General features: G+C 40.2%; 1 protein-coding gene across 7 annotated transcripts in view; it reads right to left on the bottom strand.

Moving 5' to 3' along the window:
• The window catches only part of nfixb (nuclear factor I/Xb), a 193,754-nt gene that overhangs the window by 155,142 nt on the left and 21,348 nt on the right, over positions 1–17,264 (bottom strand). For 2 of the 7 annotated variants that reach the window (XM_028022653.1, XM_028022657.1), the window contains one exon: positions 13,440–13,475. The exons of the other annotated variants lie outside the window; for them this stretch is intronic. In XM_028022653.1, the coding sequence (XP_027878454.1) occupies positions 13,440–13,475 (36 nt within the window). The remainder of the gene's footprint in view (positions 1–13,439; positions 13,476–17,264) is intronic. 7 annotated transcript variants of the gene reach the window in all.

Here is a 17,264-nt window from a genome sequence, read left to right on the forward strand (position 1 = left end):
TCATCCAACTATTGTTTGAGCTTTAGCATCACAGTCACAACAGACATACATCAAGCATCGAGGATCACGAAAGTGAAATGAATGGCACCTGAAATATTGTGATGCTAATTGTGATATGTGCAGCTGTAGAAGCACAGAATGAAAGAAGGAGAGGATGTATGCAAGGAAGGACAGAAAGGAGAGCAACAAGAAAGAGAGGACTTAAGACCACAAATAAATTTGACTAAATCTGACAGGGAATAAAGTTTGTTAATATTAAATATTGCAGATTAATCACATTTCCTACTTTGACCTACAAGCCTCTCTCCCAAGGAGTGTTACTTAGTTCAAAGCAGAGAGCTACATGGTCTTGTACTGCGGTCAACAATGCAGAGGAGAGTCAGACCGGTGAGTTCAGTGGCAAATTTCACATTAAATAACAAATGATGTTTGGTTTGAGAAAAATGAAACATTTTATTAATCATTTCAGAAAACGAGCATTTTAACATGGCGATTAATCACGATTAATCCTTGGCCTTATTAATCGTGATTAATCACGATTCATAAATAAATGAGTAATAATCACTACTAATCAATTTAATCTGATTAAATTCTTTTTTATTTGACTGAGAGCACTACTGGAAATACACATTACATAATAATACTAAAATCAAATTCCATACGAGTCCCGACTGCGTAGGAACCCAGTAATCCTGGCTCTGTAAGTTGACGAAGCCAAAAAGAAAGCCCACACAGTCGTCTAACCTCTAACCTCCGCTGGGCCTCGACCTCTGCTCCTCAACTCTTCTCTGATCCTTGTTCTCCCCCCCCCACCACCCTTTCTTGTTGTCAGGGGTCTGTGTGACTCTACTCTACTGTAGCCCCTCTACCAAGGGCAGTCTCAAACAGCCCCAGGGTCCGGTATGTGCAGGCTACAAGACACACAGGCCCCGCTCTCACACCAAACACAGACACGTCCACGCAAACACAGTCGGTTAATAACAACCCAAACTCCCGCCCTCCAGCGCCGCTCGCTCACAGCTGCCAAGCCTCCTCAGAGTTCATGCGAGGTAAAGATATGCTATATTATGCAACCGAGTATGGATTTTCCACCCTTGGTCCCGTGCCAACTTCCTGCTCTGAAGGAGAAGAGGGGAAAAAAAAGGCTCCAGCACTTTGTTCCCCTGGGTGACAGCTATACTTTACAGGGCACGGTGGCTGAAGGAGAAACACAGAAATGACTAAGAAAAGAGGGAAAATTATTCCAGCAGAAAGTCAAGAGACAAAAAGAGAAGGCATGTTTGGGTCTGAAAACAAAAGAGCTTTATCAACTGACACTAAAGTTATCTTCAGTTTATTGTTTGTATCTTCAAATCCTTCACTGTGTTTTCTCCCACTTCGTGAAATCAGGTCACAACTGTTTTCATTCCTGTTTGGCTTGCGGGTTCATGAGGCTCCAAGTGTCAACGTTCCTCCACCCACCCCCAAGACAGGAAAAGATTTTCCCTCCAACATTAACCCAATAACTGCCTACTAGAGCCCCATCGCAACCTTCAGGCCGTGTCTGCTGAGGGAAAGAGAGAGAGAGAGAGAAGAAAAGTCTAGCTCAAATGTTGACGCTCAATCAAGGTTCCAATCAACGCTGGGCATAGAACTGCAGTTGTTAAATAGCTGAAGCTAAATTACACTCCTGCATGGTCACTGAATTGACATACACAGGGCTTGATTATTTGGTCGCTTCTACAGTATGAGGTAATGCGGGCGAGATGATGAAAGAAAGCCCCAGGTTATTTGAGGTTCAATCAACGAGCCAAACAATGCCTCTTTATCCCACCGAAGCCAAAAGGAATGGCTTAAAACGGCAGATTGATATGACATCACGGCGAGATGTCATTCCCCGTCCGCCATCAGCACTTCCACATAAACGGCGATCTTTGTCCCTTGAGAACAAATGATGGTAATTTCCTCCCTGGCCTTCGCGAGGTAAATGGAGTTGCATCTTTTTTTTTCCTTTCTTTGTGGCTGAAAAGTATGGATGGATAGAACACGTGAAAACCCGTAGATTACCAGCTGAGTGTTTGTGTTGCTGGCTTCCTATAATAGTGATTATCATCCAGGGGTACTTATGCCTGGGGGTACGTTTGTCGTTGCCAAGAGGCACATGGAAAGAATGCAGAGTAGCTGTACTAATTTGAGAAAATAAGACATTTGAATAAAATCGACGTATTGAGTCCGCAGTAACACCTGAATACTAAGGCCTTGTTAAGAGCTTCAGCCAAATTGAATTTTTTTTTCTTTGACATTTCTAGAATGGATCCAGGTGGATTTGACAAGGACTGGATGGAGAACTTCAGCTAGAAATCCAATATTCGAAAATTAAATCCAAACCGCATTTGGTGGTGCCTCCGAATGCAATTCCAGATGTGTCTCAGCTTGGAGGCTTGGTGGCTGAAATCTAAATGTTTGCTCTCGTAGCTATAGCAACCAATAAAGATAGACGTCTAACGACATCAATTTAATGTAACCTCTAGTAGGTACAGCAGAGTGTATTGTGGTGATATACTTAGGCAAATAAACCTTATTTTAATTCCACAAAGTCAAGGTTTAGCTACCTGCTTTCGCTAACTGTTTAAGCTAAACAGTTAGCTATAGAGTTTAGGTCAGGGGTGCCCAAAGTCGGTCCTCAAGGGCTGGCATCCTGCATGTTTTAGTTCTCTCCCTGGTTTAACGCAGCTGGATCAAATGATGGCTCGCTAGAAGCCTAAGTAGAACATTGACACACTGAAAAGGTTGTTGGTGCCACCAGGGAGAGAACTAAAACATGCAGGATGCCGGCCCTTGAGGACCGACTTTGGACATCCCTGGTTTAGGTAGTTTCTTTAGTTAAACAGTTGGCTAAAAAGGTGAAAGCTGATGCTAAAGTTTGGCTAGTCAAAGATATCGATATTGATGACATCCAACAGATTGCCATATGAGCAGTCTGCGGTCCGAAAGGTACTGCATGCGCAAAAGAAGCTTTAATGTCGCCTGACCTCACGTGTTGCTAAGACGTCGTTTTGAAGAACATAAGACGCTTATAAACTTTAGAGCCACATATGAAAGAATTTAGTCATGAAAAATATGGGTCACACAGAGAAAAAAAAATCTGATTTGGATCACTTTTGCGCTGTCTAAACATAACCTTAAACAACTTTTACAACAAAATAGAGCTACTCAAAAACTACTTCATTTTCTACTACAAAATAAAAGAATTATCACTGCTTTTTAGTGTCAGAAGATATCATGGCATAAGATCTCATTAAAAAGGAAACGGCGATTAAATAATCAGCGTTATACAACAAAGGCTAGTTGTGCTATACTTTACAAGAGATAGTATCAGAATTTCCCACCTCTTTTCAGCAACACTGGAAAGTAACATTCTTGCGTTTCATGATAACGTTTGTCTGACAGAGTTGTCAGAACACATCGCATTCAGAACACACACTGTTTTCTGCTCTAAGGCAGTCATAATGAGTATGATTTGTTTTCCTGAAAGAATGCACACCTGTGCCTCATGCGATTGAACATGTGCAGGTGCGTTATGCATGAAGGGACACAAACTGTAGCTAAAACTGAGACCATGCACACCTTTCCTGCGAGTGTGGAGACAGATTGTTTCAGGGAAAAAAACAAACAAACAATATAGCTCTTTTTGGGGGGTTTTACTGCAATTTATGTATAAATCTGTATTTGCAATTCTCTGCTTTTATTTTCATGAGTGACTGAGCGTGTGCGGACATATATGAAGGCAAGCTGCAGGCTGAGGTAAGCTCAGATTTCATCTAGATTAATCCGGATGCTTTGTAATGAGAGGTCTACTGTATATATTTAGCAAGCGCAGTGAGATGTGGGTCAGACACACAAGGCAGAGCAGGCCAAACGGCACGGCCAGATTGCCCACACGAAAGTGACCTTGAGTGGGCCGCCGATGATCCGCAACAACAACTCTCTATCTGTTTTCTGTGGCTCTCTGGCAGACGGATTCGGTGGCTTAGTGTGGGACATAATCATAAACTGTGGATTTCGCAATGACAGTTCAACATCATCGCCGTGTGTCCGCTACGGCATCGACGGTTGTTTGGTTAAAACGAGAGAGCGGAGAATGACTTGCTGTCAACGATCGCCACGACTGTTGACGCTGGCGATCGTTCAAATGTACTCCGTTACAGGAACAAAGTGAGCTCAGAAACATTTCTCGCCCGGTCCTCTGTGGGTCTAGACATGAAATAAGACTAAGCAAACATGAGGAAATGTGATTTTCTTTTTTCTTCATTACTTTACAAGGTGCAGCATGACTTTGCGTCCACAGATCTGCTGCATCGCTGACATTTTAGGCGACCAGAATCACGTAAACTAGTCTTAAGAAGATGCAACAACTTGGTATACTCCATACAGAGTCTTCAAAAGGTAGCTTCAATTCATCAAGAGGAAGGAAAGTATGACAGTTTCTTCTGTGAACGTCAATAAAGTCTTGACACGGATTAATGATTGGATTTAGGTCTGGACTTTGATTGGGCCATTCAAACACATGAAGACACTGTGATCTAGAATGTTTCATTGTAGCTGTCATTGGATGTTTAGAGTCCCCCAGCGTATCATAAGCCTGGTGGGCTGCCAGGCTTTATTTGCCTCATCCTCCAGGCTAGCCATCATTTTTATACACCAGTAACAGTGTATAAAACTGTTAAGCTAGGTTTCCAGTGCCTGTAATGGCATCAACTATAAATATTTAGGTAAGGCAAGGAAACAGCAACACGGCAGTTCAAAGTGCTTCACATGAATTAGAAGGAAATACAAACAAAACAACAAATGAAAAGAAAGTCTAAAAGGTAAAAACTACATATTGGTTCCCCATGTTTAATAAGAATAAGTATCCCACAATTTAAACACTAGTAGGGGTTTCTCTGGATTCTTGTTCTGTTGAAACTAAATGTCAGTTCTTCATGTTTGATCCTATAAAGTAGATGGTATTTTCTAAGTTTGTTCTAGATTTGTAAACCAACAGGAGTTTCTCTAGGTCTTGCTCTGATGGTAAAAATGTAATGCTAAATGTTGATTTAAGGTAATGAGCAGTTTCTCTACATAAACCAACATCTAGAGTGCATTCAAAGCTAACCTTTAAAAGAACTGTAATGGCACTATTAGAGGTTTGGGTTGACCGTGCCGGAAGCCTGATGTGAGCTCATACACATGGTGAACAAAAAAATAACGTGGCGTCTGTGTTTACACCTCACACACGCTGGCGCAATACATGTTCTGGCACGTGTTTGACTCTTGGTCTGTGACTGCAACTTGATAAAGTTAATCTAAATGAACCGCACTACCAGCCAAGCACAGACAGGTCTTTTGCATCCAGAGTCTTCCCTGCAAATACTGGATTGGCTTGGATAAACAGCCAATCACAACCAGCAAAGCAAAATATTGCGAAGCAAAACGGGTGGATTTAGGAAAAACGCAAGAAAACCTACAAAAATGTTTAGTAAAACACATGAATATGCTTACTGATCATTGTCCATTCTAGATTATACTTCTTTAATTTAACTTTTAAAAGTGATTAGCATTATATAGCTTGTTTTAAGATCCACTGGATGATTACTTAACTAGAATTTAACTGAAGTGCAAAATAACTATATTCTAGCTGGATTTAAAAAAAAAAAATTCAATAGTTGGTGTTTAAGTATTTCTAAAAATGTCTTCCAATAACGCATCATTACCTAGTGAAATTTCTTAACAACTTTTAACATTTTCTTTCACACAATATCCCAACAGATTCCACTGAAGGTCGTGAAAAGCAGAAGAAAAGCTTCCCCACAGCATAATTTGGCCACTGCCATGTTTTATGGCTATTGTTTTTTGTTTCTTTTTACAGCCTAACCCCGCTGTAAAACTTCTCCACAACTTTATCACAGACTTGTACGATCTGTTCCTTGGGCTTCAAGAGGCCGTTTGTTAATTTAATTAAAGGGTAGCAGAGTAAAGATGGCCGCACCTTTCAAGATTTTTGGAAACCGTTTACCGTTCTCCTTTCACTTCACAACTCTGTGCTCCTTTGTGTCGATCTATCCCATGAAATTCCACTGAACTTTAAGAGTGTGAAAACATTTTCGAGGACCCGCCTAGTAACAGATGATGTTCGGCTGAGACTACAAAGGTTCTGCCAGTTCTCTTTTTCAATTATTTTAAAAACGCCACGCCGAAAAAAACCCTGAGCCTGCTTAGGTTTCCGGCTCGTCTGTTTCCGTTCACCCGATAAAAATCAGCGTTTATATCATATAGGTCTGATTATGTGACATTCCGGCTAACCTCTGAGCTTCAGGTGCGATGTCAGGGGAGGGGTGGTAATTGCAGTTTTTAGGAATTTTTATGTCCTCGCATAATCCCAGCGGAGGTTTACGTTACTGCTAACAGTTCATCAATCGGAAACGATACCTCGGCTTCGAGAGGCTTGATGACGTGAAACTGAGAGCGAACTCGGAGACGGAACTATAAATTGGCGATTGTCTGTATCTGTATAAAAATCCCAGGAGCCGCACCCTTTGCCTATACCCCCTTCTTCGCATGTACTTTGTGTGCGCTCCAGCAACCTTTTCCTCTTCCACAACCAACCTCTCGAATTCTTGCTTTGCAAAATTAGGAGTAACCACATGATCTTATTCGCTTTTATGGCCCAAAATCTGGGGACAGAACATGCTGTGCTCGAAACCCAAAAATGACAGAGCTCTTAAATATTCACGAGTTGATCTGCTTGTGGTTCATTCTGGTGAAATCAAACTTTGTTATGGTGGTTTCTCCTTTCTTCCGTTCACACACACACACACACACACACACACACCCACACACACACTCACTACCTTCTTCCTCCCCTGTGCTGCGTCCTGTTCTCGTGGTTCACTGCACACAGAGGGCCTTGCAAAAGTATTCCTACCGCCTGAACCTTTTCCCAGTTTGTCAAGTTAAAACTAAGAATGCACCGGTTTGAAAATTTGGGTCGATATTCACATCCGATATCAATATTGCTGTTGTAACTGATATTTACCCAATTCATAGTTGTGGTGCCCAATCCATAGGTAATCCTATACATGCGTTTCATTGCTTACATCTAAGCCTGTCACAATAACAAGTTTTGCTGGATGATAAATTGTCCCAGAAATTACGGCGATACATGGTGGTTTTGAGACCATTTTCATGTAATGGGCATAATAATGCAAGCACACCCTCTAAAAGATCAATAAACTTTTAATTCCTAACAAAAGTTTAACATTGGAAGTGGAAGACATTTTAAATACACAAGATAAATAAACAAAGCAGCCAAAACAACAAATAAAATGGCTCCTGAAGTGTCTCTAAACAAAATTGCTCTTCAAAAACGGGGCTAATTGAGACCAACGCAGACTTTAGTCATCCAGTCCTTGACAGAAAGAGAAAGAGGCCCAAGAAAAATCTATCTTGTTTTCATTTGCAATGCAATTAATGGATTTATTGCTTATTACGACAAGCCTAACTACAACGCAGTGATTTTCAAATACTTGACTATAGTACATTTTCCTATTAATTCCAATATACTGCTTTAACTCATCTGATACACTGATTGCAAAACACACATTCATAAAAAAAATATTTTAAAAAATGAAACATTTTGGGTGCCCCCCCCCCCAAAAACATTGTTGCTCTGGGCTCCTGCCCAGTAAAGCAAAGAGCAGGAAACTAAATGATGAAGCAAGTGAACCAACAACTCCCCCTCATTTTAAAAGTGAAGAAACAAACTTATGTTTCTGATCATCCATTTTTAAATGCATCACACATTACAAATCTGGTAAAGTGAAGTAGAAATGTGTCCGTAGAAACAGTATCCTATTAGTTTTTGTAATAAACTATACATAAAGTTTATTAAGGAACGTATCCAGCATATAATCAACACAGCGGAGTAAAAGAAAAGAAAAAAAAAGGAGTAAGAAACCTTAAGATGTTAACAGTTGAGTTCACAAATGTTGATTTATCGGCGGTTACATTTCTGGTTAATATCCGGGTGACGCAATCACAAATTTATCAAACAGAAAATCATATTAATTTTATTGGATGTTTTTTTGGGGGGGGGAATGACATGGTGTTGATGGTATGATAGTTTTCTAAAACTGCTCCCCATTTTTATAACATACTGAGGCCCCCAGGGGCCGTCAATAAATCAGCAGCAATCTTGATAAAAACAAAAATAGAAAAAATGCTTCTGTAGCAGCAACGGTGTTAATATTCATGACGAAGTACATCAGATCTGATTACTGAACAACTAGTTATAAACAAAGCTCTGTAGCACTGTAAACATTTACCTGGTCAGTCCAAATTCATTCCACATCCGTGTCATTTTTGCATCTCGTTTTGCTTTACGGTCAAACAGAGTCGGTGGGTTTGGTTGCCGTGGTTTCTGGTCTACCTTTGCCAACATCAGGCTGGGTTTCCAAAAAAAAAAAAACGCTTTTTTTTTTTTTTTTTTAACCAATCGATATGTAAAATCTTTAAACGTAGCCAACGTATTACCAACACAGCAGACAAAAAAAGAAAAACTAAACAAACTTTGAAGTTTGGACCCGTGGAGCCGTAGAGGCGGCGGTCTAAACCTCGATGCCGCCACGTGAAACATTATAACCTGTTAACTGTTGACTCCACAAGCGTTGATTTATTAGCTGTTAAATTTTTGGTTAATGTGGGGGAATCACATCCATCAAGCAGAGAATCTCATTAATTTCATTTGATGGGACTTTTTCTTGATGGTGCTGGTGGGCAAATGACATGGTGGTGATGGGGCTGTGTTTGCCACTTTTCTAAATCGGCTCCCAAATTTCAGGACCCAATCAGGCACCGTGGAGCAGTGGGCAACTCAGCAGCTTTGTTGATAGGAAACAAAAAGAGAAAGCTTAAGGTACGTGGAAAAACCGCAGGTTACTGAACAATTTTTTGCAAACAAAGTTTCTTAACTGCTCCAGCCAAATGTATTCATGATCATTAACATTTTTATATCACATTTTGTTGGGTGGTCAAGCAGTCAGTGGGTTATGTTGCCATGGTTTCTGACTTGTTTCTACTTGACAGGTTTGGTTTAAAAAAGAAAACCCTTAAATCGCCTGACTTAAAGCTGTTCATTAACATTGAAATGTGCACCACATATAAACAAAAGGCTAAGTTTAAAATTAACAGACATTAATCAGATGTTTTACTACTTTACTGCTATTGGCAAGGTGCTAAAATTTCAATGAATAAATGTGATTTATGCTAATGTCGTGTTTACATCGATTGTCGTTTCCTGGCCGATTCACCAAGTTTTTAAAAAGCTCTGACATGCCGATTTTGATTTTGGCCCACACTTATGTTCTTTGTCTGGAAATTCCCTAAATATTCGATCAGGCTAGCTTGTAGTTGATTGCCTTTGTACTCGCCGCTCTGCAGGTAGACTCATATTCAGGCTTCATCAACAGCCTTTGATTTTTCCTGTTGGTTTGCTTTCGTCTTTTGGCTTAACACTCATTTATGTCCACAGTGATGCTTTGCAAAACTGTTTACCAAAGTTTTGGTTTTGATATAAATGAGCATCGAAAAAAATACTACCTTTAGCATTAACTATACTAAAACATTGTGACAACCCTAACGTATAAAAATGTTTCTGTACCATCCTTTGATTCAACCAAAGCCAGCAATTTAGACCAAAGCACATATTACTGGTGCACCGATAAATGGGGATCAATTGTATAACCACCAGGTCACATCTGCACATTCGTGGTTAACAACAGTCACTTCAATGTTGCCAAATTAGCAACTCTGTGGCTATATTTAGCGACTTTTCAGAACAACAAAAAAAAAAAAATCCGTATCGGCAGTTCAGGCTTTTTTAAAGATCAGTAATTGCCTAGAAAACTGCACATGTATGTGCACCGCAAGCACATACATGTGTTAGAATGGCCCAGTCAACATCGAGGCCTGAAAACTAATTGAAAATCTGCATCACTTGAAATTTTGCTGCGAAATTCCACACAAGACTTTCAGATTCAATTGTAGCAAACAGTGGATCGATTAAGTTTTCTTTTGATGGGGTTCAAAACAAACAGGCTTCTATGTGTCAAACACCAAACCCCCCAAAATACACTGAACTTGGTAGGTAGGGGTGAGCAATATGAACTTAAAGTCGTGATAATAATAAAAGTGGCGATAAAAACTATTTATTAGACCTTTATTAATTAGGCAATTGTACGGCTATGACTGATTGGCACAGCAGAAAACATACAACGGTGATTTCTATCACAGTAAACGTATTTAATCATATTTTAAAATGTGCTGATATTTATTGATGTTCTCATTGAACAAACTGTGGATACGGACACTTTTGGGAGAGTTTAAACATGGAATTTATTGTGGAAACGCTAAATCTTAATTATTATCATCAGTCATTTACCACGATAAATGATAAAACGATACGATGAATGTAGGGAAAGTTCAAAGAGTGAATATTTTTGCGAGGCACAGTATTTATTTATATTTTTTTGCTAACCTGAATATTCTAGCTCAATTATGTAATTTAGCACACATGTGCGTGTGTTTCAAGCAGCCATGGCAACGGCACAACATATCGGGAAACCGCAGAGTCGCAGCAAGGCCGCGGGTGCAGCCGCGGTCGTGCCAAAAAAACTAATCTGTGCCAGAGGTGACATGAGCGATGGAAGACCGAAGCAGGCGGAGACGACGCGGAGACGCACACGCGTAAAGGAGAGGAGAAAAAAAAAAGCAGAAGAGAAAAGAAAAGCATATCCGTCTCCCCTTCTCTCCTCTCGCTCCTCGCCTTCCTTTTAAGCCTCACCAGCGCACACAGTGGATATCCTCCCATTCTTCTTGGCTGGAGCCTCCCGTGGCAGTGGCAGCAGGAATCCATTCTCCACGGACGCTGGGACAGCTGTGCTGATACTGAATGGGACACAGTGGGCTCTGCCTCTCTATCTCTCCGCATGCGGCTCCAGATAAAAAAAATAATAATAATAATACACACACACACACACACACAAAAAAAACAAAAAACAAACTACATGCTACTTAATTCAAATCTATATCGCCGGCTGCCAACGCGCGCCCGGCTCATCCCCATCTTTGTCTCTGCCGCCGTGGAGAGCTCCCGATGTCTTTGCAAAGTAAAAAAAAAAAAAAGAAAAAGAAAAACTGAAAAACGACAGTAAATTTCCTACTGCTGACACATGGTGGCCTGCAGTCACCAGCTGACAATAAACATAGAGAATTTATGACTGACAAAGACGCTAATTACAAAAACCTTCATAAGCCTTTCAGTCGCGAGCTTAATGCAGAGAAGTCACAACATGCTACCAATTTAGAAGCAGCAAAAACAAAGAAAAATGCTCATATTGGAAGCAGAGGAGTGCCTCCTTATGTTGTCAGAAAATTGGGAAACTTAACAGCTTAGTGGTTTATTCTAATCCATATGCTTTATTTTATGTATCCTGACCTCTTGGTGGCCTCAGATGGAGGTAAAAACTGTATTCACGCACAATAGATTAGGCCCGCATGTCGACAGAATGTCCGATAAAACTGAATCTCTCGGGGAAAGTCCAGAAGCAAAAAGCTTTACTGGCTGCTGAATCAGTTTCTCTCGCTCAAAATATTCACAAGAGCTGATGTGGTTTAGCCGTTTGCCTACTTAAAACTGTGACCGCATATGTCAAGCCATGAAAGGCAATCCAGTCAAACCAGAACTTGCAGGGATTTGATTGTTTAGTATATCTAACAGACCTATAAGAGGTTCAGAGCTTTCGACTCAACAACTACAAAGGACGAATTGTTCAGATGCCTAACAGGCCGGGCTGCACATTTAGACTAGAGACAACACATGATTGTTTCATGTTATGTATGCATTTGATTTAAACCATGCTTTATGCTTAGGGTGGTTCCTCAAAGGTGAACGTGATTCTGTGTCTAAATTGATGTATTTATCTTGAGTACAGATATCGATGAACTTGGTTTGACTGCGGACAAACCACCTGTAGTGGCGCCGCATCAAGAACTGAAGGACAAAATACACTCATGTCAGAAAAAGACACGAGTGCAAATTCCTTCTTCACTAAAAATACCCTAAAATTTTAGTGGTTGTGAGATTTCTCTTTCGTCTTCAATAAAAAAAAAACCACGAGCCTTGCTAGCGCTACACATGTGCACTTGTTTCTACCCAGAATCCTCTCGCCAATAGAGCACGACCTGCTTCTGGAACAGTCTCTGGTCCGCTTGGCGTTCACATATTCATTCAAACCGCACCAGAGTTCACTCCAACCGAACCGAGACCTAGGTTTTTTAGGAGGACCAGAGTTCGCAAACGAACTAATTAAAGCGTACTAAACAGGGCTGGTGTGAACGCACCCTTAATTCCAAACAAGTGGCCTTTATAAACTAAATAGGTGACCTTTTGAGGCATCATTAAATTCTACTTAGTGGGATTGGAGTGAAGTGTGGTGCAGATGCACGTCACACTTTTCAGATTTTACATCCTTCCTGTCCCAGCTGGGGGGAAAAAAAGCATTCCCACAGCGTACGACCGCAGAAAATTCCAATCAAACGCATAGAATTTTGTGGTTGTAAAATAAAAAAAATTATGGAATAGTTACACACGAGCACACGCATATAAAAATATTTCCACCAGATTTTGTTTAATCCTTTCAACAGCTGTTCCAACTCAAGCCATGGGAAGAGATAGATGTAGACAGAACTGCAGAAACGTACATTTAATGCAGCGCAGTAAGTCCAGATAATAATCACATAGACTGAATAAAGTCTTAACAGAAAAGAAACTAAGCTGTGCTTTCCCGCTCCACACAAAGTATTTATTTAATTTTTTTATGTTTTCATTCAGAGCGCTGCACCCATATAACGCCAGATAACGGCAAGCGGTGAGGTACGGCGTCTAAATCTAAAACATTCGTAAAGCAAGCGGAAAAACAGCGAAGGGTCCAGCTGAGCGCAGAAGCCAAAATGTCACGAAGGGGAACCTTTAAGAAAACAGGGGGCCTCAAAATCTTTCCAACTAAAACGACCAGCCCAAGAACAAGGCCTAACCAGTAAAAGACAGAGAGAGGAAAAGTGAGTTTAATACGGCTGAAATATTTTTACAAGGTATGAAGATTTAGCAGCAACACTCATGACGTTTTAACGCTTTCAGTTTTTCTTGCTTTTGTTTCTCTCTGCCGCTTTGCGCCATGTTCTCTGCTTAAGCTGAAGCATATTGATTTGTGTGTGGAGTAAGAAAAAAAATACAACAAAATCTCAGTATGGAATATAGGTGCAAAAATATGGATAAATAAAGCAAAAAAAAGAAAAAAAAAAGAAGTAAAATAAAGACACAAACACCTGACGTTGAATAAAAAAAGTGACTCAACGGGACTTACCACTAAGGCATTGTTTAGAAGGTGAGTGGGGTAATACTTTAGAGTTGAGAGGGTGTTAAGAGGCGAGGAGAGCAGGGGTCAGCGTCCAGGCAGGCAGAGAGATGCGGCGGGGAGGGGTTGGGGGTCGGGGTGGGGGGGTAGAGGGAAGGAATAAGTTAAAATGTCGCAGCAGTGAAAACAGACTCAGATGACAACATTAGCGTCGACACACGTGAAGGAATGACACACAGAGCGGTGGGTATACGGTTAGTGAATAGAAATACACAGAAACACAGAAATAAAAATATTGATTATTAATGCAAAAGTATAACAATGACCTTTAGATTGACATGGGTTAGAAACACAAAATCTCAAACAGGTGAAAGTTCAAACTGCTCTGCTGTAATTACGCATAGATAACAATGACCCCAGTACATTTGCAAACACATATATTAACGAATACAACTTAGCTTCTCTAAAAACGCCTGTACTGATTTATAGATCATTTCTTTCATTAACTTAGAAAATCAATTCTGTTGCTATCAGCCAGCTAGCTAGCTGAAGAAAATTACCTTTTTTTTTCTCATTTTGGCTTAGCTAAAAAAAAAAAAAGCTGTTTGGAAATAATTTCAGTCAGGAAAGTACATGGACAGCCATGACTCAGACGCCAAAAGGAGTGTTGAGCTCATTCCTTTTTTTAGGTAACGGTTTTAAAAACTAAAATTAGCAACAATTTACAAGCGCTACAGTGTCGGTAAAATAAACAGCCTACAGCAGCGTGGTTCTGGTAGCAGGTGACCTGGCTACCAAGCTAGCTAATTACTGCTCATTAAAATCTCAGTTTAATAAACATGTTTACTTTAGAAGATTCTTAGCTGGGTTTTAATTTCGGTTTCGCTCAGGTCTTCCATCACCGTGCGGTCCGACCAGCAAACACGCTGCTAGCTCTCTCGGATTTTGGCTAACGTTGACCTTAAATTTTATCTTTATGATTGAGACTGACTTCAAATCTCATGAGAACCATTTCCTAGCTCTGTGAAATGGCTGATTCTTTAAACAGACACTGTGAACATTTTCTCACTGTGACTATGAGTGTCTGTGTAAGTTATGTATTATTGTAGCTATAGTAACAATACATTAGAGCATTTAAGCAGCAATCCTGGACACAGTTTTGAGCAACGTCTAATATAGAAATTGTTGGTTTAAATTGTGTTATTCCACAGTGAATACTTAATATATTTGCTACCGTACAGCATGCAGCATGTGTGTCAAACTCGAGGCCTGCGGGCCAAATTCGGCCGGCCATGGCTATTTCTGTGGCCCTCAAGACTACAGAAACAGTTGTGGTTTTATCAGTCAAATAAATCAAGCCAATTTTTATTTGTATAATGCCAAATTACATTAATGTAAAAAAAAAAAAAAGTTTGACACTCCTATACAGTTTCTAAGTGAATCATCAGTTCGTGAGCGCTTCAATGTCATCCCACCTAGCATTACCGTAAACAAGGTAACACACACTTCTTATGTCTTCATAGCGTGTTGCCAACAAACGATTGATGAAACTTCAATTTGTCTAAATAGCTTTTAAAAGCCAGAGTTAGATCTATCACAATTTGGGTATTCTCTGCGGAGAGCTGCGAAGAATTTCTATATGGCTGTTCTTTTTCTGATTTAGAGCCGAACATAAAAAAGAAATCCCTTCAACTTTCCTTTTTTTAAAAGACAAAATATGAAACCCTTCCATGCCCAGTCAGTGACATTTCTGAAGGTTCTGTGCAACATATGTGCTAGATTAGTCCTTATGTGAATCTGCTGCCAATTAATTTTAATTAAGGGGAATTTATGTTGCTGAAAAGGGCTTTTGTTTGGCCGTGGCAAGTTTTAAATCAGATAAAGTCTCGTTTAAAAGGCCTATTTAGAACAGGCAGACACTCAAGCAAAAGCCATATTTTAAAAGTAAACAACCTCAGAGCAAATCATAACCCATAAGAAAAGACAAACACGAAGGCTCCATGGAAGCTTCTATTTTCTTTCCACTGCCGTCGACGCTTCACCCCTTTTGGGCTCTTAAAGTCAGCACATTACGCGGCCTTTTAACAACTTCTTCAATAAAGGGAAGAATTAAAGTGGAAACAATCAGAAAGAGGACGAACATTATGATCGCAGCGCCGCGAGTGTTCTCAAATGAAAACCAGACGGCGACTCGCGCCCGCACGAGAGGAGCCGAGGAGTTGAGGAACGGCGGCGGACCCCTCGGCCGAGTCGTTGCGGAGGAAAAGCTCCTTTTTTTTTTCTTTAATAAAGCCACCGTAAAAGGCAGGGTATGAATTACGGCATCAAACGGAGGGCCCCGGCGGTCCGCTGTCAGGAGAAGCCAACTGGGGATAAACAAGTCGGCTTTATTGGAAGAAGACCTGCAGCAGCTGCAGAACACGAGAAGGCCACAGTAAAAGCAGCGAGATCTTTAAAACCTTGATGGGGGTAAAGTTTAGGGGTCTGGAATTTACACCGACAAAGCAAACTGTAAGAGATTTTGCTCAAATAATCTCTATAATGATTTCCATGCACTTTGTTTGGCTGGTTGTTTTTACCAAGGTTAAAGAGGTAATCATGACCAACTAACTGCCTGAATAAAATTAGTTGCTAAGAGCATTAAGCTTATTAGCTAAAAAGAAACTAAAACTAAGTTTGTAATTAGGGTGTAAAACAGTGTTGAACTTGTAATAAACTTACAAAGAGGCAGGTAAACCGCTTCCCTGACAACCACAGGTAGGATCATTGGATGAATGCCTCAAGGTTAAAAAGGATGTTAGCAGTAGCATTAATGCTGCTGGTAAACTAGCTAAATGCTCAAAGCAACACAGAAACGTTGTCAACCATAGTTATATTACATTACTTCTTTTCAGTTCATCTATTTATTCATAACACAACCCAAGTATAAAAGATAAAAATGACCATTCTTTGCTCCGAAAGGGAATCGCTAAACTGACATCTTCATTTAAATTTGAATTTAAATGCTAATATATTTGACTTAAAACAAATTATTTTTTGGCTAATATTCAATATCCTCCAATGTTCATTTTTTTGGTGTAGTGTTCTAAAAAAAAAAAAACAGAGGAAAGCACAAATAATTTAACAAGATTTAGAGTCAACTAAAATAGCTCTACGGTCACTTTGTCTCACCCTGAAAATTCCTGATATTTAAAAAAAACAACTTTTCCCTGAAAATGAGACGAGATACAAAAGACAGTAAGAAGGAAAAAACGTTAATCTGGCATTTGCTGCAACTCAGATGGATCTTAGTATTAAAAATAACTGGAAAAAAAAAAAGCAACAAGCGACAACAATCACAAAAAAAATGACCAGATATCTTACATTTGACTGTTGTGTTTCTAAATAAGGCAACGTGAGGATTAAAAATGAAAGGCGTGGAACATCAGGGCCATCTTACGCTTAGGCAAAAATATGAAAAGCAGGTAATATTAGATGTTTAACTTAAAAAAATGTGTATGAAAAAAGTTTTTAAAAAAGAATCCTACAGTCACTGAATGGTCACAATATGACGTCCAGGTGCCTTATTGTAGTTAACGTGTAACTGCAAGTGTGCACGTGTTGCATTCAAGTGCAAGCACTTGGAAAACTGAGCACTGCAGCAGATAAGGGAAAGAAAACACAATCGCAAGGGACCGTTTATTATTTTACACACACACACACACACACACGCACCCCCGCACACGCAAGTTCCTCAGTCTCACGGTCAACATCCCAGTCTCAGAAGAAAGTGCCCCACGCACGGAGCACGGTGGGCCGGGTCGGGCCGGGCGTTGTGCGCCCCGCTCCCCCGCG

This window comes from Xiphophorus couchianus, chromosome 7 (genome assembly GCF_001444195.1).
Source record: "Xiphophorus couchianus chromosome 7, X_couchianus-1.0, whole genome shotgun sequence".
In the NCBI taxonomy this organism is placed as follows: Eukaryota; Metazoa; Chordata; class Actinopteri; order Cyprinodontiformes; family Poeciliidae; genus Xiphophorus; species Xiphophorus couchianus.